Source organism: Thunnus thynnus, chromosome 12 (genome assembly GCF_963924715.1).
Source record: "Thunnus thynnus chromosome 12, fThuThy2.1, whole genome shotgun sequence".
In the NCBI taxonomy this organism is placed as follows: Eukaryota; Metazoa; Chordata; class Actinopteri; order Scombriformes; family Scombridae; genus Thunnus; species Thunnus thynnus.
Window position 1 is genome coordinate 24,665,456 of NC_089528.1, and position 27,346 is coordinate 24,692,801.

The following is a 27,346-nucleotide window of genomic DNA, read 5'->3' on the forward strand; positions in this document are numbered from 1 at the left end:
TGTTCCTTCGACCTTTAATAGTCAATTTTACATTTACATTTATTACACATGGAGTCCCACAGTTTATTGCACATAAAAAGGTATCACTGCATAACCAGCTCAACCCAGAACAGGAACGAAAAATAAATTATGTCATTAAATAAACCACAGAGTCGACATTATCAGAGATTACAGTTCAGACATAAAATCAAATTCTGACTTTGAAAAAAAAATCAATGATCTAATAAAAGGACACGGTAAAAAACAAACAGCTTGACTCAGTCCTTGCTGGTTTTCTTGTTGGTGTCATTCCAGTTGTCTAATAAAGGACTATTTTACACCTAGAAAACAATAATAGAACACCCATGATGGAAACCAGTTGAAAAGTCTGGAACCAATGATGGAAACCAGTTGGTCAACTTGTAGGAGTCTTGGTAGAAAAACATTCCTATAATTTTGTCCCCATTTGTTATTATGTTTGCCTTTCCCCGCTGTATTTTCATGGAGCTGTTCAAACTTTGCTTAATTTTAATTGAAGTGGAGAATAATAAGCGTCACTAAATAAAAACAGGCTGCTTCACAAAAACTATTTCCTACATAGAGATGAGTTGCTACGAAATATTTACACCCAGTAACTGTCAGGAGCAACTGAACCAATCATTAAGCTAATATTAGCTTGCTAACATATGACTAGCTTAGACTGAAGAGTTTCAGAGGTAATAATGAATGTAGTTGACTTATCTGACATGACATTTGATCAAAATGTGTTTACAAATGATGTAATGATGTGGAGAAAAACACCATATACATCAAATTACAACATAATGTCTATAACATTAAGACCAATGGTGTTGGTTAGGTTAGCATAATCAGCTATTTCACACTCATTCAAAACTGACTCTGAAACACGCTTGTTTCTTCATGTTTCTTTATGTTGTTATGTTTCTCTATGGTTGCATGTGTAAATGAAACAAAGTAATGTCTACATTTACAAATATTGTTAGTTTAGTTTGTTAAACACTTGTCCCCCTAATATTATTATTTTTGGTAGTTACATTACAGTTTGTGGCATCCCGTTTACACAGCTGGTTACTTTTGGCACTACAGATGTTTCCTAACAGCCATTTTACACTTAACCACATGTTACTAAAGGTAAAGTCTTTAGTACCTTAGACATTCCTCAAGTTTTAATGGTGCAACCCAATTTAGTGGATCAATAGTCTGAAACTAGCTAGTAGCTACTAAAGGACTAAAGGAGGGACTTCATACATAAACTCATGTTTTTGCATTAAAATTTTGTCATTTTATTGGCTCTTTTGTAAAGAACATCTACCTAGTTGCACAGCAGCTTTAAAACAAAGCATATTACTGTAATTCATTGAAACAAGACCAATACTAGCCCCTAATCCAGACTTCTGAACTGTGTCGAGTAACAGCTTTATCATTCAAACCTGATGAAGATAATGTTCGGGAACGGTTTGCGCATTAGCCATGAAACCCAAAAAAACAAGATCTGGAAACAGACTAATACTAATCTGCATCATACTGCATTATTAATAATAAAGGGACGATCAATCTATATGAGTTATACATAGTCTAAGTCCAAGTATTTCAATATGAACCAATACACTTTGATGAAACTAAGCAAAACATTAAAGTCTAGATTATAAAGTCTAGCCTATTTCTTTAATTGATCTATAATCTTACTCTCCAAATACATTATTTAGCCACATAAATCTTTGAAGCAGTTTTACACATTGGCACAATTGCCAGAGATGCAGACATGACACTTTATCTACCAAGAAACTTCAGTTCCTCCCATTAGTGTAAATGCTGTTTAGGTCTAATAAGTCAGTTCTCTAAAAGAAAGGCTCAAAAGTTTTAGAAACCTTTGCTGGTACTTTCAAAACATTAGAAACCATTTCCATGAGGAACTGGGAAATTAACAATGCCTGATTCTTCCCTTTAAAACCTTGATAACAAAGCACAGTTTAAGCCCTTTTCCAGTTTTAAGTCAAGTATCAGTCAAACATATTCTCGGTTCTCAATGTCCTTTTTGATGGCTTTTTTAATGCGGTCGATTTCATCTTCTGAACTGTCCTCATTCTCATCTTCCTTCTTCTTTTCAGTGTCCGGAGCAGCTTTATCATTTCCTTCATCGTTTTGTGGCCTTGAGGTTGACTGCAGCTCCTCTCGTAGCCCGTTCAGCTCCACCAGACCGTCATGCAGCTGCGTAGCCACTTCCCTGATCTTGGCAGCAAACTCTGATTTTGCCCCTTTCTTGAGTTCTTTGGAGTCTTTGGCCACAAAGTAGATGTCCATACCCACGAAGAGTCCGGTGAGCACACCTGTAGCCATACTGGCAATCTGGACTGCCCTGGCTGCCGTGCTGCCAGCCACGTTGGCGATCTGCACCACACGCATGATCTCATTGGCGTTGATGAGGATAGCCTTCCCTGCCATGGCGCCGTCCTCATAAAAACTACTGCTGAGCACAGGGAAGTCCTGGTTGTAGGCGTCCTTCTTCATCCTGATCAGGTCAAACCTGCGCAGGTTTTCAATTCCCTGCTTGATGAATTTCAGGCACTTGTTAAGGTCGACCATCTTCTCCTGGTAGTCCTCCACGATCTTCTCCACCTTTTTGCGGTCCATTGAGTTGTTAACCTGATTGGAGATACCGGCACCTGCTGAGGTCAGACCACCCGCCGTGGCCACACCAAGTCCTACTGCCGTCACAATCAAGGAGGTTCCCATGGTGACAGGGGCCAGAGCGAGACCAGCTATGGTGGCCACACCTCCGATCGCGCTGGTGGAGCCACCTGTGATTTGAGCGATCTTTGTTTTCTTGTTGAACTTGTCCAGGCCGTCTGCGATGCTGTTCAGGTCAATGACGTGCTGCCACAGGCTCTCAGCGCGCTCTGAGAAGAGCTTGTTGAATAGACGAATTCCCTTTTGCACCTTAGCTGCCGTCACAGCAAACGCCCTGTGAAGAGAAAGTTCATAGTGTAATTATTCATTAGTGATTATTCATTAGTGATTAAAGGACCAGTGTGTAAGATTTAGGGGGACCTATTGGCAGAAATGGAATATAATATTCATAAGTATGTTTTAATTAGTGTAAAATCACCTGAAAATAAAAATCGTTGTGTTTTAGTTAGCTTAGAATGAGCCCTTTATATCTACATAGGGAGCGGGTCCTCTTCCACGGAGGCAACCAAGTTGCACCGCCATGTTTCTACAGTAGCCCAGAATGGACAAACCAAACACTGGCTCTAGAGAGGGCCTTTCTCCTTTTTTGCAAGTTTCGCGGCCATCGTAGGTTCTCACTAAATCCTACACACTGGACCTTTAAGAGCAAAGAGGTCACTCTATCTTAAAATGCTGTTAGCATGGGCATCTCACCATTAGTGGTATCTAGCCATGCAGACATTTTATTGTATTTGCCCAAGTTTTGAAATATCCAGCTTTGAAACTTCTGGCTCAACTCCCAATACAATAAAGGTGAATGAACTTTTTTTTTTCTGTTGCTGAAAACATTTTTCAAAACAAATTAATTGAAAAATTCAACACTGATGCATCCCAGCTGACTCTGGATAATCCACAGGTATTGCTGTCAACCATTTTCATTTCAACTACTTTCTACTGACTATGGCTGCAACTAACGATTATTTTAATTATCTTTCTAGATAATTATTTGATTGATCTATAAAACATCAGAAAACAGTGAAAATCTCCACCACAGGTGGTGTCATTAAATGTCTTGATTTGTCCAATTAACAGTCCAAAATCTGAACATATTCAATTTACTATCATGTAAGATGATGAAGAGCAGCAAATGCTCACATTTACAAAGTGACCACAGACCAAATCGTTTTTTTTTTTATATTCACATAGGTCTATGTTTGCATATGATGTTAATACAGGTGATTTTTCCAACAATACACCTATCGTGTGTAAAAAATACTTTTAATGCACAAAATTAGCTTATTTCTGTCCGCTTGGGTTTGAAAATTCAGTTCAGCTGAATTCTCTTATTGTGACATAATAGGCAAGACTCTGGGGTATATTTAAAAATATATGATATAAATATCAGAACACCAGCTAACTGTAGTCTCAGTTTGTGCCTCTCACACAGAGCTGCTGGTAGTGTTGGCAACTCTGATAAGAGACAGAGAGGCAACATTGTGCTACTCAGAACCGTGGTCATGCAAATAACCCAAAGATTTCTAACTTTCCTGTGGCAGGAAACGCAACACCCTGGTCTGCCGATAACTAACCAACTGTACTATATTCAAAGCTTTACAAGATAGTCAGGGCTGACGAGTTAACATTAAGTCACAGAGACTCTGACAGCAGCTGCTCATAGCTGGTTAGCTCTGACTACCAGATCTACATCGTTATTTGTGCCATATTGAGCAGTGGTTTAGTTTGTGCTGGTAAGCCACTCTGGCTGGTGTCCCCTTACCTCCTGCCATGAGGCCACGCCCCTTACAATTGTTGTCCTGTGCCGTCGTCTGCTGCATCTTTTTAAAATATACTGGGATGGAGGGAGCTCGCAGAATGTGGGTGTGTAGTTACTCTTTAAGAACCTGGAACCATCAAACCTTTGACATTTTTGCTTAAAAATGACCTAAATGATTAATTGATTATCAAAATAGTTGCTATTTAATTTTATTTTGATCGACTAATCGATTAATTGACTAATCGTTGCAGCTCTAATGATTGTTTCTGGTAAGTCACATTGCTACTGAGTTCCTTAAACACAAATTTTCATTGTTTTAAGAAGCAAAGTTCCATTCACCTCCATTATACTGGGGGGGCAGAAGAGGCAGTTTTCTCAAAACTTGGGCACATAAAACTGACCCTTTAAGATACCAAAGGAAAGATTCACTGGGTGTAGCACTTCAAACGTCACTTACTTGGCCTCTTCTTTTTCTGTCATGTCTTCATTCTGGGGAGTGTCTTCCCAGGCTGAGGAAGAAAAGGTATTAAAGAATGATTGACAGCTCTCTCATTCTGTTACATATGTCCAAAAGTATGTGGACACCTGAACATTACATACACATATATGATTTGCTGAACATCTCTTTCCCAAACCATGAGCATTAATCTGCTGCGTTAACAGCCTCTATTCTCTTGGGAAGGTTTTCTACAACATTTCCATTCTCAATTTGCTCCCATTCAGCCACAAAAACGTTACTGACAGCTGATTTTAGGCTTGAAGGTGGCGATCCAGTTCATCCCAAAGGTTCTTGTTGAGGTTAAAGTGAGTGAAGGCCAGTCAAGTTCTTCCACACCAAACTGGGAAAACCATTTCTATATCAACCTAACTTTCAATCAATCAATCAATCAATCTTTATTTATATAGCGCCATATCACAACAGAAGTCATCTCAAGGCACTTTTCACATAGAGCAGGTCAAGACCGTACTCTTTAATTTACAGAGAGGAAGTGCTTTGTGTACAGGTGCGTTGTCATGTTGTTGACAGGGGTGTCCACATATTTTAGCCCAAATAATGTAAGTGAACAAAAACAAATTAGGCTCTCCACCTCCATAACAGAGAGCCAAAATAACATATACACACACACACACACACATAAAAAACACCTAAAAACATTTTACTGTATGTGTAACTTACCCTCCACTGTGTCCCACCACTCCATAAGATCGACATCCTGAAAGAGACCATCAGATTGTCTATGAGTTTGTATGTTTATTGTTAGCATACAAACAGTTAATAATAAGGCAACAGATTATACTGAGATTTAAATATGGTGATATATTTTGCTTCTGAAACCAACTTCAGTGTCTTCAGGCTGTGATGGGTCAATACGGAAGTCCTCCAGCTGATCCAACAATGTCCTGTTTCCACCGTCATTCTGAGAAAAAAATAAATAATTTAACTTAAAATTGATACATGAATACCAGAGAAACATGAACTAAGAGCAGGAATTTAAAGAAATGTATATATCACATATCCTGTTTTACTTTTTATACTATTTATGCTCAGATAAAAAAGGAGGAAGTGATGGTGAAAGGTATTCTGAGTGTATAGGCTTCTTACTTCTGTTTTTACAGAAGTAAACGGGCCTATATCTTCCCTAGACACGTTGAAAAGGGAAGCAGAGAAACAAGTTTGGGCACATTGCAGGCTAATCTTAGCTCATCTTACATGTTAGAGACATGCACAAACACTGTGCAGGGGTGTGGAGGTGTGGGGGTGGGTTTTGTGTCAAGAGTGGAGGGGAAAAAAAACACTGCAGAAGCAACAAATAGTCCTGGGAGCTGAGAGGACACCCTGGAGACAAACTCTGTAAATGACTACAAAACAGTTGTTTTCAGGGAGGAGGAGGGGAGGGGTCAGGTGACTGAAACAAGCCTTTTGTGATCCTGGACCACAATGTGAAAGATACCTCAGTCTGATGGACAAATATACTAATACAGACTGGGTCGGAAAAGGTTAAAAGTAGCTTTTAGTTTAAAACTCTGTGTGTGTAAGAGAGGAGACTGAAATAAAGAGAAGCAACATTAAAAGATTTTCTGTCTCATTCAGAGACACAAAGATGTCTGAATATTATTTGATCTACCTCTGCTGTGTTGCCTTCAGCTCCGTCCTGTGCATTCTTCTGAATAACTTTGGCCTGAAACCAATAAACACAAACACACACACCCAAACACACAGTTAGAGCACTTGTATTATCATTATAAATTCAGCTTTTTGCTGATATCAGTTCCCATATAATCCAGTTATTTACAAATCCATTTGGCAGAGGCAGAGCTACTCTGGAGGTAGAAGTAGACTTATTGGCACAAGTTACAAAATATTTATAAATAAAAGAAATACAAGGAAGCGTTTTTTTTTTAAAACCTCCTGGTCTTAGAATCAGCAGCTAGGTAAGTAGCTGAGAGATTTGCTTGCAAAGGCAGTGCTTGGAATGTCAGCTATGCTAACTTGCCAAAACAACAAGGGTTGAGACTAGCAAGAGAGGTACAGCCACAAATGAAAGGACAAACATGAATAGATGAGTGTAGAAACATAACAAATGTAGACGCTATGAGAGGTGCCCTGTACAGAAGCAAATACTACATAAATGATTAGTCACCAGATCTCAATCTACTTGAACAACGATGGGGGATTTTGGAGCGATCTCCACCTTCATCATCAAGACACCAAATGAGGGATTTATATCTTTTGGAAGAATGGTGATTTTCTGTATGTTTTATAGTATTAGTTTCCTCCTCTCACTTGTTTCAGTGCCTTTTCCACATGACTTCACATTTTGCCTCATAGAAACTCACATTCTTTGGCCTCGCCCACTGAGGTTTAGTTTAACAAAAGATTATTTCTGCCTTCAGAGGATCGTAGGATCAGTATCAGCAGAAGCTCAACAGAACGGCATTCAGCAAATGAATGTCATCTTAGATTTCAGATTATATTGATTTCATTTAACCTTTATTTAAAATCGGGTACAGTATGTCCTAACAAGGGTGGAAACCTCTTTTGCAAGCGAGCCAAGATGACAACATAGAAAGTTGCAGACAAATCAATACAAAATCAGATAAAACAACACTAAAAACACATACAAATAAAATGGTTACATTTCACTTGGGTTGGTGTTAATTCTGTTAATTCTGATTTCTTAACGGAAATCCCACAACCTACATTGGACTACGAACAGTATATTAAGTTTTTTGTTTTCCTGTCTGAATTTCATGTTTTTCTTTTTCACCATTCAGTGTTGAATTAGTATTTCAACATTCACCATTACAAAATGAATGAAATGAATTTGCACTGAATAATCAGCACAGAATATCTAAAGGGGGTGCACTCCAAGACTGTTTGTGTAGTATGTCCTCAGCCTGGATCATCTGTTAAAATTCTAGTTTCTCCAGTTTAGTGGCATGAAGGAACACAGATCTACTGTCTTGATAATTTCCTTTTTATTAGGTTGTAAGAATGCAGAGGAAATTACTAAATTGTTCTCTGCATTGATGTGAACTGCTCAACGAGCCCAGAATCTCGTCATACCAGCATTATCCTTCAAAGCAACTGTAATTAGTTGGTGTGTATAAAGACATTTTGTCAGTGTGTGCACATGGGAGGAAATGAGGCTGCACAAGTCACATATTTGAATGTTACCTTGACCCGAGGCATGAAGGGATTGTGTCTCTTAGGTTTCTTGACTTTGGTCTGAAAAGAACAAACAGAATGACGGTGTAATTCCAAGAAAGATACACGTTGAAAGCTCAAATGTTTCTTTTGCAGTAATTGCTTTAGAATGAATGTTTGACTATCATTATCAAATCAAGCCAAACATTTATTCATCAAGTGCAGCAGGAGTAGGAAAAATTTAAGAGAAAGACCTCCTCTGGTTTGTCGTTGCCTTCCTCCTCTTTCTTTTCCTCTTCTTTCTCTTCCTCTTTCGATGACAATTTGTCTTCTTCTTTCAGCCCTTCATCATCAGATGGAGCCTGAGGTAAACAATAAACAAATAAGGTACAATAAAGTGACATTAATAATCAGAAGCTGCAACACAAGAATGCGTATGAATTCCTCACTAATTTAAAATACTTATTCAAAAGGATATTTGAGGAGATAATGAAATATATATTGATGTAGGTGAAAAGTAGATAGAGTCAAGAAAATCACAGGCGTCATGTACCTTGGCTGCAGCACGTGGCATAAACGGATTACGGTGCTTGTGTTTTTTCACCTTAGTCTGGGAAAAAAAAACGGTACAGTGACAACTCTGTTAGGTGACATGAAAAGCAATAAATGGAAGAACTACATTTCATTAAAGATCTTGATAATTTATATTAGCATTCTGTACATTTCCCTTTTCCTAAGGGTCAAAAATGACCCGCCTTCAATAAACCCCTAAAATAAAGCAGTTAAACCCCAAATCTTTTTTGCACAAAGAAACAACCCGTCATTCATCACAAACTTTTTGAATATCTGAGTTTTCCCTCTTCATAGTACAGAAAGACTGCATTTAATCAGTGGACACCACTCGTTTTTCTTACAACACACCTGTCATAATTGTTTTCTTTACTAAAGTAGAGGTTTATAGATAGCACTTGTGTAGCATTATAAAGTAGCAGAAATGTGCAGAAAGTAGTTTTGAACGCATTTTATTGAAGGGAAACACTAACAGTCTTGAACTTTTTTTTATTTTCTTATATACTGTACAATGAGGAATTCAACTACAAAATACTAGTCTTCTCCCATTTTTTGAATCATTTCTCCCACCCACAAGGTGTATAAACAACAAAAATAAATAAGAATAAAATAAGATAATAGATACAAAACAAAGACATGATGAACATAAATCAATCAACTCTAAATAGCACATATCAGACAGCACATAGTATTTGTTTTACAGTCCTTCTTTGGGGGGCAGAATTGACAACTCCTCCTCTTGCCTGCCCCAGCTGCAACCTCAGGTGGCTCAGACAAGATTCAGCCCCATGAACAGCTTTCACAAGCGCTGCAGAGGTTTCTGTGCGGGGGAGGTGCTTATTTGAATGTGCAGGGTTTAAAGGGCCTTTCCCAGCTGTTCCAGGAACACCCAATTCTATTTCCACTTATCAGGCATCCGGGTCGGTTTGATCTTGTTCCATATCACAAAGTCACTGTATGAGGACACATTAATGATGTTATGGACGATGATTAGGGGCCAGCGAGCAGTCATCTTCCTGCAGCTGTAAGTTCCAATCATCATGTCCAGGTTGTCTACCCCTCCTCTGTTGTGGTTATTGTCCAGGGTGATGGCTAGCTTCCTATCCTAACAATCACTGATCTCAGCTGTTTTGTGTAGTGTGCTCAGGAGGACCACATTCTTGTTCCTCTCTGGGAGGTAAGACACTGGAATGGTGGTGGGGGTGAAGGCAAACTTTGATGAGAAGGTCTCGCTCCCCCTTGTTGTGATGAGTGCTCAGGTTTGAGGACACTGTCACACATGACATTGTGCCCGCTCAGTCTATCTGTCACATCAAGCACAACCCACATCTCCTGGTTCTTCTCCAGGCCTCTACAGGTCGGCTTCCCTGTGTAGACTTGCATCTACCTAACGTAACTGCCCTGGTTGTCATATGGTGACAAGGACCATGTTATTTTGCTTTTTTCTGACAAAAATGTCTCTTTCAGCTTGGGGGATCTTTTCTTCATCTGGAGATGACACATTGTGCTCTGAGTTGTATTCTTCCCCATCTTCTTCTTCAGATACCTCATTTTCTAAATCGTTGTTCTCTTGTTCCTCCTGGACATCAACAAAAATCAGATCTACAACCTGTTGGGCACTGGAGCGTGCATTCATGGCTTCAGCAAAGAGAGAACTGGGGGTCATCTGCAGCATCTTCATAGCCTCTGACTGCATTTCCAACAATGCTTTCAAGAAATGTCTGTTTTGTCTGAAATAGTTTTTATTTTGTCTGTGAACTTGAGTCGTGAAGGGGAGATGCTGGACATGCACAAGAAAGTTTTGTCTGAGTTCAATCAGTAGCACACATAATCTCAATTTCTCATTGTGTGTGTCTTTTTGGTTTTTGCGGTGTATGAATGATTTTATAACTATTGGGTCAAAAATGACCCAGACAATCTTTGTACCCTGTAGTTGTAGTTTATAGCTTTCATGGAAATATGAACAAAGGTCATGTTTCACTTTTTCACTCTAGGACAAGTCAAATTTCAAGTTGAAGTTTCAAGAGTTTTTTTCTGCTATTAAACATAGTGACGGGTCACTTTTGACCCTTAAGACAACACAAGGGTTAAGATGATACTGTCAGATAGTGTGAAATAAAATTATTAAAAAAAAAAAAAACCCGAAAAGCTGCTTAAGGGCAAGCAAAAGAGGACAATTGTTAAGGGGTGTTTTATTAGTCACTCTCATGTGACTAATAAAAAAAGAGGTTTCATAGCCTGCAGGTGGCTCATGGTTTTGCATGGCTCTAGCATGAGAGAACTGACAAGAAGGAAGCAGGAACTAAAACAACTATAACCCCGGAAGAAACCCTGCTGTTAATAACCCATGTGTTTATTTTAACCTGTGCGTTCATGTCATACCACACAGATGATTTAGACACCTGTTGATCTCTATATTAAGGATCACTGTGCTTATATGAAAGAAAATTTTCTGAGGTTGAAACTAACACTGAGGATTAGTAACGAATACTGTTTGATGATGAAGAGATAAACTTACAGTTTTGCTCTCTGGAGGATTCAACTCGTCTCCCTCCTTGCCTTCAGCAGACTCGTCTTCTTTGAGGCCTTCATCGTCTGATTGGTTCTGCAGCAAATTTAACTTATTTTTCAACAAAGATTTTAAGTGTTTTTTCGTCATGTATGCAGTATGTGTGTACACAGGGTTTGACTGCTAAAGACTAGTAAAGACTGATCATGATATTATCATTCTGAATCAGTTAATAGCCAATATGTTATGACAATATTCAAATTATATCCATTAATTGGATAATTTTATGCCGGAAATTGCACCTGTCACAGTTTCTTTCAGATCTCTGTTCCTTTTAAAATGGCCTCTGCAACAGTATTTGAATAACAAATGGTTATTAAAATATGCCACTGAAACTTGTTGGCAGCTCTTTGAGATATAATGCACAAAGAAAACAACTTTTTTTCCCCCTTAAAAATCCCCTCCAACTACGTTTGACATATAAAAATACTATTCGTGGAATAATAATTTTTCTGACATGACATGTTCAATTACCTTGTTAGAAATTCTTAAAATGACAACTATTCCTTCTCCCTCATTGAAAAATACATAATCTATATGCTATATGACTATGCAATATTTTTCATCTCAAAATGTTATTACACGAGATGTCTCCTACTTCACTGTAAAGTCCATTCTCATTCTCAAAGTCGTTCAAGTTTCCACATCACACTTTTGTAAGATGAATATTGAACCATGACTGACTCCAAACTAGTTGTGCTGCCACAAAATCCTGCTCATAGGTACACGTTTTAAACTCAGATTTAAGGTGAGCACGGAGTAAGTTTCCCCCTTCAGTAGATGAATGTGAAAACAGCCTTTTAGTGTCAAACTCTGCACATACAACATTCTGCACAGTGAAACTCAAACATCTAACTGAAGGAACAACAATAAAAACACATTTTTGAGAGTAGGAGGACTTTAAACTTCAAGTTTTATCTTTTTTTTTTTTGTAGCTGCAGTCAGGAAGAAACTCCATCACAGCCAACATACTCAATAGCCAATATTCAATAACAAACGACTACTGGTCCAAAGTATCAGCAAACCCTTACATTAGTCTAGACCTTGTAGTCTGTGTAAAAGTCCATACCTGATGGTTGTTCCTCTGCTTTTGGAGACCACGTCTCGCTGGTCCGTTCAGCTCCTGAAATCAAAGCAAGACAGTTTCCTAAACCATGAGGGCTCATAGTGCAACAGCTCATCAATACACATTGATACGTATCAGGTCCAAACTGACACACACAGACATGATTCCCAAAATGCTGAAAGCTTACTCTACCTCCTCTGATGGTCTGACAGGAACTGCAGGAGTTTCTGCAGGTTTTTCTTTTTTCTGTGTGGATATCATGTCCTTGTTAACCTGCAGAGGACACAGTCAAGACATTTTGTTCCAAAACTGACACCCAATATTTGAAAGTGACACCACTGTGAACCTTTCAATGTATACAAAGCATAAGATGAAACAACTTCTGACTCTTTTAAAAGCATAGTATGCAACTTTCATGCTTGACGCTTGCTATACTGGATCATGAAACTATTTTAACTGGTATTCTAATGGATATATCCAAACTCTATGGACAGTAGAAATATACAGACAACCCACATTCAGTATCATTTTGTAAATCTGAGAAATTCAATCTGTACCTGAATATCCTCAGTTCCTCTTGTTTTCACTTTGTCATATGTGGACGTCCCCTTCATTTCCTGTGAAAAAACTGCAGCTTTAGCAACAAAATTTCTACAGAAGAAGTCAGAATATATTTTCACATGACAAGACATGACACTGAGCGGCACTTTGACTGCTGGCAGACCTCTTCAGTTGGTCTGGGTGGAACTAGTGGCGTTTCACTTCTTTCCTTCCTCTCTCGATGGATCATGTTGCTTTTGACCTGGCAAGGACACACACACACAGACACACAGAGAGTCACACAGTGTCCTGGAGCAGGAGGACAGGGAGGTCTGACTGCGAGCAAGCAGCATTTAAAGGGAGGTAAGGGGATGAGGAAGATGTGGTGGAGGTACGAAAGAGGAGGAGCGTGAAGAGAGAGGGTATTTTTGACAGAAGTTGATCAGCTGTGTGTGTGTGTGTGTATGTGGTCACTGATGACTCATGAGCTATGCAAAAAATAGACTGACCAGTTTTGGCTTCTCCTCCACTTGTTTCTCAGTCTCCTTGAGCGTCTCGGTGTCTTCCGTGTCTTTCTGAACAAAGAACATTCAATATTAGCTACTATACTTTATCAACCAAAAACTGATTACTTGTACAGTGATTTAAGGACCAAACCACTGTGTTTGCAAGTTTTAGTTCCTCAAAAACAAATTATGTAATGAACAGATGGAAATTTGCTTAAGTCGATTGGTCACAGCTGCAAAGAGCGGATTTATTTTCATGTCGTACAGAAACAAATGTAAAACAGTAGATGATTCTAATAGAAAAATTTAAATCAGAAAATCAAAACCACACCAACATTGTTTGCAAAATGGTGAGCTGTGATGTATAGAAACCAAATCTGATTTGTAGTAAACAGGCTAAAAAAAATGCAAAACCACTGTTTTAGTCCTCAAAGTGTGCAATACATCATTAATGCTCACAAAAATGAACAAAAAAATCCCCCAATACAAACATCACCACCACCAAACCCTCATTACAGTCACAGCCACCTAAAATCATCATCATCAACAGGACTATCTCGGAAACACCTCCACCGTCACCTAAGACATTTAAAAGCATAGTTACTTTATTTGCAGAGCGGAATAGGTTCAGTTTGGACATGGCTCCAACCATGGCGCTCTGAGAGGAAGGGACACATCATCAAAGGCTTTAAACTTTAAACTTTGTGAGCCACTTGCCACATTGGGTTCAAAAGAAAGACTGTCATTCAGTTTTTATAAAATAGCTTGTTAGCATTGTTAGCCTTCCCTGTGGATACTAAGAGGTAGGCAGATGAGTAGAGGCTGCAGAACTTGAAGGAAAGACAGATCTATTCTAGTGAGAAGCTGGCTCGCAGGCAGCCATCAATGAAAGGATGGAAAATTTAATAAAAGTGGTCAAAGAACAGCTAATGGCTCAGTAATGCCATGAGTACAAACAAGCCATTGTTACAGAAAGTGAGCGTGCACACATTCATTAACGTGGCATCACAAGACTGTTAATTTCCCTAACAGCTGAGGAGACTTCATTGATGAAAAGATGATCATCAAGCATGTCATTTGTACTTTTTGTGATCATCTGCTGTCAAAAGCCACAAAGATTTCAATGCTTCCTTGTTTCCATACAGACTGATTTAGTTTTATCGTGAACAGTTCAGGTTGGTCTGTTCAAAATGTAGGAGAAGCTGATTACTTCCTTGCTCCCTGCAACATTTACTTGACAGACTAAAGGTATGAAGATTTCAACGGGAGCAGGCGTGACCAGACTAGTTCAGCTGGACTGCTGATAGAGCCTTTGGGGAACTCTGCTTGTCAAAAATAATTAATTCTTTGACTCGTGACAAGATGGTTAATGGTAAACTGGATGCATTTTTATAATGCTTTTCTACCTGAGCAAACAAAACCCTTCACTTGGCTGTTTTGGGGTTCACTTTCTTGCTCTGGGACACTTGGACATAAGTCCCAAGATTCCCTTCCCATTGACAGCGAAGTATAGCACAAAATTTCCAAAGATTTAAATAACCCTGCTAGCTGTAAGACAGGTGGAGTGGAACATAGATTGAAGACCTCAGGATGTACAGATGATTTGCAGTCTTTTTCGCTGCACCTTCGGCCGACTGCATGCTGCTCATATTGATAAAAATCCAAGTCAGAGACAGCAAACTCCAAAAATGATGAGTTCAAGTGAGTTGTCAACATCAACGCCTCTTCCACAGTATCCATCGAGCTACCTTTGACCAAGACAACAAACTCGCCTGCATTAGAGGACTGCGTTTGTAACAGCATGATAAGGAAGCAGCAAGCTTTCCCTTGATTAACAGCTAAATAAAATGTAGAGGCTCTTTCCCTCATTGTGGCAAAAGTCTGCTGAGAAAAATAATCAGTTTAATATCGTAAACAATTACAAAGTAAAACAGGAACAGGTAAATGTGAAAGTACCTGTTTGCTGCCTGATGACTTCTCGCTGCTCGCAGGAGGTGGATCCTCGTCATCTGAGCCTGTCTGCCTCTCGTACTGAAGAGAGATATATAGAGAACATATAATTTATCAAAAGAATCTTTCTTTATTTCGATATCAAAAGATGACCGTCTACATCATCCTTACTTTGTTTGGAGATCGAAATGGATTCAGCTTTGTCATTGCATCAGCCAGTTTATTCTGAAAATGACATGGCAAAAGAAAACGAGTAAATAATAAATGAAGACCATACACAGAAGTTAAACCGCTGACGCAAACAAAGACACAAACCTGTTTGTGACTGGGCTGGCTCTCTCCGTTGTCTGGTGTCTCCTCAGCGTCAGGATCCGAGCTCTTCTCCTGCAGAAGGAGGCGGTATTTATTGTAAAATAAAAAGCAGTCATAGTCGTTGTCTTCATATTTTCACATTTGGAGGCTTTTCTGAGATATTATTGTGTGTGTGTGAGATGGGGCAAAAAACAACTTACCTGTTTGTCAGTGTAAAAAGTGCTCTTCATCATCGCACTGAAACCGTTCTGAAATTAGACAAAGACGGGACTATTATTGTTATTGACTTTAAGGGGAATTGTGAAGATATGATAATCATATCTTCACAATGCAATTGATGATTCCAACTCATTCAAAATTAAGACCTAACAAAATTACTTATTAAAGTTTTGTTTTACATGAGTCAGCAGCTTTTTCTGGGGCTTTCAACTGCATTTGAGATTCTTTTGTCAAACTGTTGTTTCTAAGGTCAAGAATAAACTTCATGCTCATCAATTTGATTATTTTGTATGAGATTTTGTGTACTTTTGCCGCCATTGTGTGATTACATATCTACTGATGGAAAAAAATATTCTTATTATGTTGTGATATCACCCATCCCTGCCTCCTGTCCACCTAAAAAACTGGTTATTTCACCTTAACATTGCATGAAACCTCACATCTAAATATTCAAACCCACCTGCTTGGCTTTGGGCTTCTCTGTGGAAGAGACATTCTCATTTAAGTCTTCAGGCTTTTCCTTATCCTGATATAACACAAAAGGAAATTATGAGCATGTCTGTGTTCAGTATTGATACTTTATATTTACTGTAGGATGCAGGATTCACTGTGAGAGAAAATGACCTGAGATGAGGAGGTGAAAGGATTCTTCAGGATCTTTGCTGCCACTCCGCCCTGACAGAGAATTTCAAGCATTTAAAGTTACAAACTGACAAATGGATATTTGGTCTTTGAGTGTTAATCCAGTGCAGATCCAAGTGAACCCAATACACAAGAAGAAGGTTTAAAACAGGCAAAGAGCTCCATCTCTCACCTTTGAAGACTTCTCTGCGAGACTGTCACTGCTGGCAGAGAGTTCACTGTCCATAGTTAAATCATCCTAAAATGAGGGATACAGCATATAGTCAGAATGTAAAAACCAATACAAAAAAAAAAAAAAAAGAGTTTAATGTTTCATTTCATATTGAAATATCCATCAGGCCCGTAGACATGGGGGAAAGAGATCAAAGGTTATTATTAAAGAAAGCAGAAATTGGGTAAAGATGGTCTTGAATGTTAATGAAATGTCCACAAGGCAAAAATGTCTTCAATAATAAATACTTTCTAAGTTCAATTTTCTTATTATTTTTTTTCACTTTGCCTAGGAAAAAAGCAAATAACCAAGCACCCAGCCAGAGGCAGGAAGGAAACATTGGAACCAAAATGCCAGCAAGAAAAAAAGAAAGCTGAGCTCAAACTACTGCATCCACAATACATAACAACTAGTATTAAAAAGTAAACACCTCCTAAAAACACCAAAATCCACCCTAAAATGTCCATTAAAATAAAAAATTGTCTTCATTCATGAAGTTGAATCTTACTTGAGATTTGGCACCTAAGAGTTTTGGTTTTTTAAACACACCACTGAAGATTCCTCCTTTCTCCTGAGAAAATAACATAAAACCAACATTTAACATTACTACACTGACTACTACGGTTGATGGTAATCTGTCAGCTTTAACAAACCTCACCTTTGTGTTGTTGCTCTCAGAGGAATTGTCACCGCTGCCTGAGAGTTCACTCGGTGCCGACAAGTCATCCTGAATGAAAGAAGTAAATGTCTTCCAGTTATTATTAATAATGTCCTAATAATATAGAGAAACATGGTTTAACAGTGAGACGAGTTTGCTGCAGTTACTCCCCATTACTCACCTGAGACTGTGTCCTCGCTCCGAAAGGCTTTTTTTTAAACATTCCACTGAACATCCCACCTGTTTCCTGGAAGAGAAAAAAAAAAAAAATCAAACAAAGATTTCTTTTTGAGAAGATGTCCCCATAGTCGAGGATTTACTTTGAAAGCATTCCTCTGGCATCCGATGTTGGATGTGCAGGCGGCGATTTAGTGCTTCACACAGCAGCTGACACTCTCTTCCAAATTGCTGATGCCTGCATGTTTACCTCGTCATTCCCGACACACATGAAAACGAAAACACACACTTCTCAAAGAGTTCTAGACAAACAGAGTTAAGGTACAGTCACACTGACCTTCTACAAAACTAAACTGCTCCGTATTCAGCCCAGAGAAAGGATGTGATATCAGAGTTCAGATGTGGGTTAGAAGTAAATATTAAGAAGAGAAATCACAAAGAGTAAACTGTGTATGTTTGTTTATATTTTTTATTGGGGAAATTCCACTATTTTATTTTGGACTGTTGCAGAGATAAGTTTTATTATTCTAAGTTGAGCATCAATTATTTCAGTAATATTTACCGCACTATCAATATGTGTAATGTTTATGCCCCCTAACCTCAGGGTAATTTTAGTTCCTACTTGTTGTGTCTTGTTAACAAAAAAAGAGGAAAAACAAACAGTCAAATTGAAACTACAGTTTGAGAAATTAACCCGGGAGGGTATGAGTAAGGCACTCCTTCTCTTTTATGATGTTTGTACAAATGAAGAATAAAATAATTGCTTTGGTATTGTTGAGCTGATGCAGCTGTTAGACAGGCAGGCAGGGATTTAGTGACTCACACAGCAGCCTACACTCTCCAAACTGCTGATGCACGCAGGTTTTAGCTCGCTGTCCCAAACACACAAAAACAAAAAACAGACAAACACGCTCCTCTCCTCTCCATACCATCGAGCTCTACACATCTAGCTTATATGACACCAGAGACACCAACATAAGTTGTTGGCTAACATTAAGGAAGCACTTTAGAGTAAAAAAAAAATCTCAGTTGTAAATAAATGTTTCTACACTTCAAATCACGCAAAAATGTTTCAACTTTCCACTTCTAGCATTAGTGACAGCAACATTAAGATGATTAAACAAATAAATTTCTTACTTTTCATTTCAAAAGGGATGTCTAATTTGATTGTATTATGGGGCAAATTTTACCTATGTAAATCTTTTTTTTTTAATCCTGAGATGAGACTCACCTTAGTGTTGGCGTTCTCAGACAGACTGTCATTACTGGCTGAGAGCCCGTTCTCCAAAAGATCCTGAAACACACAAGATTATCTGTCATTCTCTTACTGAAATAACACAACACTACACTGTATATATCAAGTATTTCAGCTGTATTCCAGGTGATCTGTCGCTGTGGTCAGGACATATGATGGCGGTTTGTGTTTCACCTGTGAAGGCCTCCGGACCATTCCTGGTTTGGGAGATCGTCTCAGTATCCCACCCAACACACCTGATTTGTCCTGAAGAGAAAAGTGGAGATAAAAGTTGAGTTTTAAAGATTAACTTGTAACTTCTGTGTGGAAAAACAAAAAATATTACAGAGCAGAAAGTGAACTCACCTTCGATGATTTGCTGTTGTCGGTTAAGTTGTCACTACTGGCAGACAGATCTTGATTTTGAATTGAGATGGTGGCCTAAAATCAGATTAATAATAGTAATTAAAACCTAACCAGCATATTTCTAAACAACTTTGGAGACACTCAAATTTAATTTTGTTGACAGACCCAACACACAGTGCAGGTAGAACTGTAATACTGAGGACATCAGAATTACAAACCTAATGTAAAAGCAGATGATAAACACACAGCCTGACAATTTTAACCAGTTTTCTCCTTTGTTAAAAAATAAAGGCAACTTTACACACCTTAATGTTGTTGCGATCTCAAGTTTTTGTTCAAATTTTGCTAAATTACCCCTGAACATACTGGAACTAATACAGCACAATGTGAAAAACAGGATTGCAACAAATGATTACTCCCATGATTGATTCTTCTGTCCATTTAAAAATTAAAAAAAAAAAAAAAAAGTATTAATCATTTAGCTTATAAAATGTCGGAAATTTTGACAATTCAATTGAAAATAAAAAGAAAAGCAGCAGATCACCAAATTTGACAAGTTGGAACCAGTTTGCATTTTTCTTTGATAAATTATTTCAACAATCAATCAATAGTTTAAATAGTCGTTTAATTTTCTGTCAATCAGCTCATTGTTTCAGCTCTTGTCAAATATCAGGAACACTTTTAAAAATAAGGAAGCACATGTGCAGCGCAGTAAATTCACTTAAGGTCACTACAAACCTGTTGTGAGCCCTCTTTGGCAGATTTGATTGGCTTCTTAAACATTCCTTTAAACACGCCTCCTTTTTCCTGAAACATTAACAAATATGTCAACGTGCTGAAAGAAATATCACATTCACTGAGAGCAGAGCACAGAAAGAGAGTCGAAATAGTAAAACACAGCTGAGAGAAATCACAACACTGTTTACTGACCTTCGTGTTGTTGTTGTCAGTCAGACTGTCGTTGCTCTTTGAAAGTTCACTGCTGGCTGATATATTGTCCTGTAATGTCAACATACAGCTTATGTGAGCAGGGGTCCGTTTCACAAAGCAGGTTCAACAAACTCTGAGTCTAATCCTGAACTCTGAGTTGATCTACTCTGAGATAGGAAACTCCGAGTTTCCGGTTCCAGAACAGCTGATTTGAGTCAGTTTATTCAACTCGGAGTAGTTTCACCTGGAGTTAAGCGCGTACACCACAACTATAAAAAGCCAGCATCAATTGAGCCCCGATTCAACGAGTCACCATGGCAACAGGGAAGCGGAGGGCTGCGTTTTTCGCCCCACTAGGGCTAGAAATCTTAATGCGACAATACGGCGAGTTTGAACATGTTTTCAAAAAGAAGTGCAACACCGCTGCAGCTGCAAAAGAGAGGGAGACGGCGCGGGAGAACATCGCTGCTCGGGTCAATGCGTAAGTTTAAATGTGGTCCTTTGCAATCACAATAATATTACAGAGGAAAACTGCTTGAATGGTGGCCTATTAATTTATTTCATTTAGGTCCAATCCCGCGAGGGAGAAGTGCACTTGGAAGCAGTTTAGGATGAAATATAAAAACATTGTTCAAACAGGTGAAACCTCGGCATAATCTCATGGGAGAACCTCATTTGATCATGTTTTACATTGTAAAGTAAATATTAAGTGGCTGTTTGACTGTGCAGTTGTTTTATCCCCAACATAATGCTGGTTTCACACACATAAATGTCTTCTCATCTATATCATGTTCTGTTAAATAATTAATCCTATTTAAACTAACACAGACTTCTACTCAGCCAACAGAAAGAAGGCAGATGCCCGTAAAACGGGTGGTGGTCCAGCACCGCCACCTCTAACGGAGGCAGAGGAGCTGGCCCTAAGCCAAAATTTAGGAAGGCCAGTGGCTGGCTCCGACATTGTACAAAAAACTTCCGTTTGCAAAGAAACACAGTGCAACACACAATATCTGCTGGGATGTGAGAGCATGATTACGATTGGTAATGTTGCAAATGTAAGGACGGATTAGGTTTTGTATGTAGATGATGGACTGTGACGTGAAATGGTACCGCTCAAAAAGATAATTGTCTGGAAATGCTAGAACATCTATGCGCGGTCTGATAACCATCTCTCAACGAATATTTAATTCTCTGCGCAGTAATGCTGCACCTTCATCCACGGGATCGTTATCAAAAGGACATGCCATGTTAGTGAAAAAGTCGCCACCTACTGTGCCTAATGGACTTCTAATATACTGACTGATTTTTTTAATGATTTTTTTAAATGACAGACGGCAGAACTAGGCTACGCCAAAACTCGCCTGCTGACTGAATGAATGAGGAAATCAAATGGAGTGTGTGGCTCTGAAAGAGGGCGGAGACTGAGAGAAACTCGAGGTTCATTGAGAAAAACCTGGTCCCGACCAGGTTAGGTTCATAGAGTCTGTTACTACGGTAACTGACCGAGAGCTTAAGTTACCCCTCTCTGTGAAACAGGCTAGAGTTATCCCTCTTTCTCTGGTTTGAGTTACCTCCCTTTTTGAAACGGAAAACTCAGAGTTTCCCTCATTTCAGGGTTAACAAACTCTGAGTTTTCACTAAACCCGCTTTGTGAAACGGACCCCAGATGTAGAATCAAATTGTGTTTTGTTTTGTTTTTAATTGTTCCGCACTTCAACAGTATGAGTTCATCAAAGTTTTAAAGAGAATAACCACCTTAAATATTAGTATTTATTATACAATAATGGGCTTTTCATAACAGATAAGAGGAGTGTCGAAGCTGATTCAATGAGTTATTGATTCAAATGAAAGAAAACGCTGTACATCACCTGTGCTTGGACTGATGGTTCAGCAGACTTGGAGGATTTCTTGAACATCCCACCGAACAAAGCTGCTTTTTGCTAAATCAGGAGTGAAAAACAGAAAATTAAACATATAAAATAAACATTTTGGGAACAAACTTGTGTCTGAAAAAAGAATAAACTCCACTGGTGCTTCAGCGCTGGCATACTGCCCTCGTATGAGTGAGTAACAAAGAGTGAAAGCTGTTAGTTCACTGCCACGACCCGTGAGTCAGCAGGATAAATCTGTGTCACTGATCAGCGGCTCCGCTGTACGGAGACTGAACTGGAAAAGATGCAGACGTTTCATTGATCATGACTGTCGGGTGTATTTTTTCTAGTTCAGATCTCACAGTCCGGCTTCTCGTCCATATCTCAAGTCTGAACTTGAAGCTAGTTTCATGTCTGGACTTGAATTCTTGATGATGCTAAATTTAGAGTGACTGTTGTGTTGCGCTGGGAAAATTGATATATTATATTATTGATTTTTCCAAACATTTTCGGTTTGTGGCCCCACATCACAGGTCTCAGTGTGGATATTATTAGTTAGCAGTTCAACCGAGTGACTTTTCTTTATCAGACAGTTTCATTTAAAGAGGATTAACTCAGAAAAAACAGAAGCTCATATTGTGTGAGAGAAGCATCTTTAGTTTTTTCATTTTTACTTTTTTTAAAAATTAAAAATTAAAATTAAATTAAATTAAAAATCAGATTTATCTTGAAAACCCTTATGTGGTCCAGACCCACAAGTTGTCAGGGTGAACACCAACAGACTAGGACAAGAGGCAAACTACCATTAACTATGGGTTATCTTCTTCATGTATATTCAACTCTTTGCAGTCTTTGCAAGTGGTAGCAAATGAAAAATATAAACAGAAAAGGGACATTTTCACAAACAAAGATTCCACATAAGTTTTCTTTCGCTGACAGTATCCTCGTCACATACAGTGAATATAGTCTCTAAGCATTTAGATAGTCACACCCTTTTCACTGTTTCCAAAACATTGCAGTTTTGTGATGATCTTTTTTCTTTATTTTTCTTTGGATAAAAGTAGAGTGTCAGCAAGCTGGATTACAGCTCCCAAAGTCTTTTTATTATTGACTGAAAATGTTACGACTCTACTGGGTCTTCATCAGGCAAACGGCCGACATGACAAAGGGCAAAGTGTATATAGACACCTGATTAGTTACATTATGCCAGTGTCATCACAAACACAATATCTGGAAACAATCAACATCTGATCAAGATCAGCTCATTATCAAAGCCTGAAGAAAGTAATAGGCCTAATAACTAAAATTTAAAAAAAGTTACTAAATGTCCCAATAATTTTGCAAAATTTGGTGCAAAATATATACAATACATTGCAGAAAAGTTTTACAAAACTTTTAAAATAACAGTTAAAGGACAAAATAGATGAAGGTTAAAAAGGACACAATTTTCTGACATTTTATTAATTGGTTACTTGAGAAAATAAATGAAAAAAAATCGTTAGCTCTATAGCCACAGTATCCACAGACATGAAAAAGGTATAAAAAAAGAAAACAATTTTGTTTTAAGACCTTTATTATTTCAGTTTTGTGCTTTGTATGTTGCATATTCCAATATTAATGTGTGTTAATACTGTATGTCTAACATAGCAAATCTGGGGTGGAGGGTTTAATAAGGGCCCAACAGCACATTGATGCCTCAGGGCCTAATAGCAGTTTAATCTGGGGCATCAATTTCTATATTTTACCCTATAATTAGAGCTGAAAGTCAGCCTCCACCCTCATACACATTGTTAAACCAGCACAATAAAAATAATCACTGTTCACAAACTAATCAAATACCAGTACAACAATGTAAAAATACTCCATCGCAAGTAAAGTTCCTGCATGAAAAATCCTACTTAAGTAAAAGTTCATAACTATTAGCAGCAAAATACTTAAAATACTTGAAGTATTTAAGTAGTGGTTTAGTGATATATTATTATATATGACATCATTAGATTATTAATACTAAAGCATCAGTGTTAGAGCAGCATGTTACTGTTGTAGCTGCTGGAGGTGGAGCTAGTTTCAACTACTTTATATACAGTTAGCTAGTTTAGTCCAGTGGCTCCCAACCTAGGGGGTCGGGCCCCTCCAAAGGGGTCACGAGATGATTAATGGGAGAGAAAAGAAGATAAAACAAAGTTCTGATGCACAAATCTGTTTTCAGTTTTTGGACTTTTTCTCTAATCTTTGATTTTTGGTGAAATATTGGATCATTTGAACATTTATTGAAATGAAACCATGAGAGAAGTTTAGAGGGAAAATCACTATTTGGTGGAGCTGTTAACAACTCATAGACATCTGAAATGTGACCCCGACTACACACTGCTTTATGTAAGATGTCAAAAGCCAAAAAGGTTGGAAAGCACTGGTTTCATCTTTAACAATTTGTTGTATTTTAAAAGCTTGTTATATTATCCATTGTGTCAAATCTTCATCTGAAAAGTAACTAAAGCTGTCAAATAAATGTAACGTTAGTGGAGTAGAAAATACAATATTTCCCTCTGAAATGTAGTAGAGTGGAAGTATAAAGTGGAACAAAATGGAAATACTGAAGTAAAGTACAAGTACCTCAAAATTGTACTTGAATACAGTACTTGAGTAAATGCAAGTTAATTAACGTTAATTACTTTCCACCACTGGCAACGTGGATGCATGTTGTAACGTTATATGTGTTTTGTGAGTTTCAGTGACACAGATTGATGTCAAGTCGGTAAACTGAGCTCTGATATAAACAAAACCGGTTTGTCAAACACGGCAAACTATAACTGTTAAAACACAAGCTGACGTTATTGTCATTATTGACAAAAACTACTCACAGAGACGCCTCCTCCATCACACTCCAAATCCAAGTTGTCGTACCGATCCTGTCAGACACATTAGTCATGTCATTAAACGGTTATTTTAAATGCAAATAACAAACTTAAAAGACATTTACGACAAATAACGTCTGTCTCGAGCTGCATACGTTAAATGTTCCAACATGACCGTTAGCGGTTTGTTTTTCAAAATTCGAAATCTAACCGTTAATCTCACCATTGTTAGCCCGAGCCGGTCCGAGTCAGGCGTTCACTTCTTTTCTGGCGACGGTAGAAAAGGTTTGCAGAAATTATTAACTTATAAAAAAACAGAGTTTGTGTCTCTCCTCCGTGTTGGTACTGTCGGCTGTTTTCACTCACTGAGCACCCGGCTGTTAACTTAAAGATCCTCCCAGCGTGGTGAAGAAAAAAAAGAAAAAAAGAAGAAACCGACTGGGGCGCAGTGACTTCCCTCAGGTCACTATGACTTTTAATGTAGTTGAAACCAGCAGATCCAGTCCAGTTCTTTCTTTCTTCTTCTTCTTTTTTTTTTTTTAACCTGTGTTGTTTTCCAGGTGAGGTGAGGGTGTGGCCTGTCTCACCTGGATATAAACTCGGCCGGCGTTCAAGTGCTGCTCGGAAATTTCACGTTTAATTTCAATTCAATTCAAATGACCTTTATAGACATGAGAAACATACATTTACATCGCCAAAGCAAGTGTGAAATAAAAACAAAAGGAATGAAGCCTACATATTACAAGTAAATATCTACTAGAATAAAGAAATGTGTAAACACCATGTGTCACACTGCAACATTGTAGTCAAATATATAAATAAAAATAGGTAAAATTAGTTTAAGATTACAAACAGAAGGATTGTGATTTTATTGTTTATATATATAATAACTGTATTAACACTATCAATGAAGGAAGGTCAGGCCTGCACACTTACTCCAAGCCTAAGATACTGCTTTATAATAGTCTTGCATCTTTGTGATGTGCATATAACTACTCTCCTTCAACTGTATAAACACTGAATTTTTTTAAAGAATGAATTTAAATATATCTGTTCTGTATGTGCAGTGGAGCAGTGGTTGTATTCCATTGGACGCCCTTATTTTTCTCCTTTCCAAATGATTTCAAGGACAGCAGTTTGGTTATTTTGGCATAGTGGACAAAGTCGGAACTACAAATGGACCCAATCACGTGTCACGTGCATATTTATCTCCCACAATTAGGTATCTTATGCCATCATATTACTAAATTAATTCCCTCAAGTTCAAATATACTGAAATATTACTATGTCATTATTAACTACCCCATTGTTTACTTAGTATGCTTTATTGCACTTAATGTGGCTCATTGTCAACTTAACAGAAGCAATTCAGTGCAGATAACAGAGTTGTAAAAGTATTAGCTGATAAGCTGTTTACCACTGATGTCTGGCAGGGTCCCTTCCACAACTTCCATAAAACATGTAAAATACTGATTAAAAGGGCTGCAACTAACAATTATTTGCATTATCAATTAATCTGTTGATTATTTTCTTGATTAATCGATTAGTAGTTTCCATAAAATGTCAGAAAATGATGAAAAATGTCCATCAGTTTCCCACAGCCCAAGGTCACATCCTCAAATGTCTTTGTTTTGTCCTCAACAACAGTCCACAACCCCAAAATATTCAGTTTACTGTCATAAAAGAATAAAGAAACCAGAAAATATTGACGTAATAAAAGCTTAAATCAGTGAATTTGGCAATTTTATTCTTACAAATGACTCAAGATGATTAATCAATTATAAAAATAGTTGACAATTAATTTAATAGTTAAATTAAAAAAAAATTAAATTGATTCATAACTTTCTGACATTACTAAGACTGTCTTGTATAACAAACACATGCTATTAATTAAAGGCTAATCCTGTTTCAGCCTGGTCAGATGTCTATTATTGACTTAAATTGTTAAATAAATGTGAAGAAAGTATTACTGTATGTACACAACAGTCAAATCCATGTTTTCTCAGTTGCTCCTTTAAAAAAAAGACATTAAACCAAACAACAAAGTGCTGATTTTAACATCATTTATTGTCAAAGAAAAGATCATCGATGGATATCGTACCTATTATTCCATTTCCAAAGTGCTTCATAGCCCATGTTTCTAATTTCATTCAATAACTTTCAAATAAGAAAAGAAAAAAATAATTAAGCTCACACAAAACTATAACTTGTATTTGTAAAGCTTGTTTACACTTGTTTGTCACATTTGCAAGTTTGCCACCAAAATTAAAGGCTTGTGTAAACATGAGTAGTACATCCTTACTATGAATATAGTAAATACACTCATCATCAGTATATACTATGAATATATATATACACAATCATTGAAACAAACACACAAACACCTGACAATTTTTAGTTAATGTAGTGATTATGTATGTTACCTACACCCTGAATTAATAACTAGAGGATTATTCCTTCCAGGAGAGAAAATACAGCTTTCCCTGTCCGTCACCGCAAACTAGTTCAGAGGGTTTTTCCGGGTTCACCTCCAAAACCAGCACAGGACCTCCACACACAAACATACCCAGCTGGAGGAGA

General features: G+C 37.9%; 2 protein-coding genes across 5 annotated transcripts in view; both read right to left on the reverse strand.

The window, feature by feature from the left end:
- Nucleotides 1-25,194, reverse strand: LOC137194529 (dentin sialophosphoprotein-like). Of its 4 annotated transcripts, XM_067606503.1 has the most exons (34): nt 25,133-25,190; nt 24,990-25,033; nt 24,773-24,820; nt 21,909-21,980; nt 20,041-20,109; nt 19,849-19,917; nt 19,111-19,185; nt 18,940-19,011; nt 18,742-18,804; nt 17,515-17,580; nt 17,334-17,402; nt 17,184-17,246; nt 16,637-16,702; nt 16,447-16,497; nt 16,283-16,348; nt 15,804-15,851; nt 15,607-15,675; nt 15,463-15,516; nt 15,298-15,372; nt 13,946-13,999; nt 13,345-13,410; nt 13,020-13,097; nt 12,853-12,912; nt 12,488-12,568; nt 12,299-12,352; nt 11,179-11,265; nt 8,644-8,700; nt 8,345-8,452; nt 8,121-8,171; nt 6,568-6,621; nt 5,782-5,859; nt 5,619-5,655; nt 4,899-4,950; nt 1-2,962 (listed from the first exon to the last, which is right to left on the reverse strand). In XM_067606503.1, the coding sequence occupies exons 2-34, from the start codon at nt 24,990-24,992 to the stop codon at nt 2,005-2,007; spliced, it is 2,973 nt and encodes a 990-aa protein (XP_067462604.1). In that variant the 5' UTR covers nt 24,993-25,033; nt 25,133-25,190; the 3' UTR covers nt 1-2,004. The 4 variants fall into 4 exon arrangements, with proteins under 4 accessions (XP_067462604.1, XP_067462603.1, XP_067462606.1 ...); XM_067606502.1 differs by having other exon boundaries at nt 24,990-25,194; XM_067606505.1 differs by lacking the exon at nt 17,184-17,246 and having other exon boundaries at nt 24,990-25,194.
- The window catches only part of tep1 (telomerase-associated protein 1), a 32,158-nt gene continuing 29,944 nt past the window's right edge, over nt 25,133-27,346 (reverse strand). Inside the window, exon 56 of the mRNA XM_067606501.1 lies at nt 25,133-27,336. Within this exon, the coding sequence (XP_067462602.1) occupies nt 27,217-27,336 (120 nt within the window). The 3' untranslated portion in view covers nt 25,133-27,216. The remainder of the gene's footprint in view (nt 27,337-27,346) is intronic.

Bases quoted from the DNA above. Each gene is read 5' to 3' on its own strand.
- LOC137194529 (XM_067606502.1), bottom strand. The intron at 19,918-20,040 runs GTCAGTAAACAG...TTAATGTTTCAG, and splicing joins CTGACAACAACAACACGAAG to GAAAAAGGAGGCGTGTTTAA. The intron at 13,411-13,945 runs GTAACTATGCTT...TTCTTTGTTCAG, and splicing joins TATTCCGCTCTGCAAATAAA to AAAGACACGGAAGACACCGA.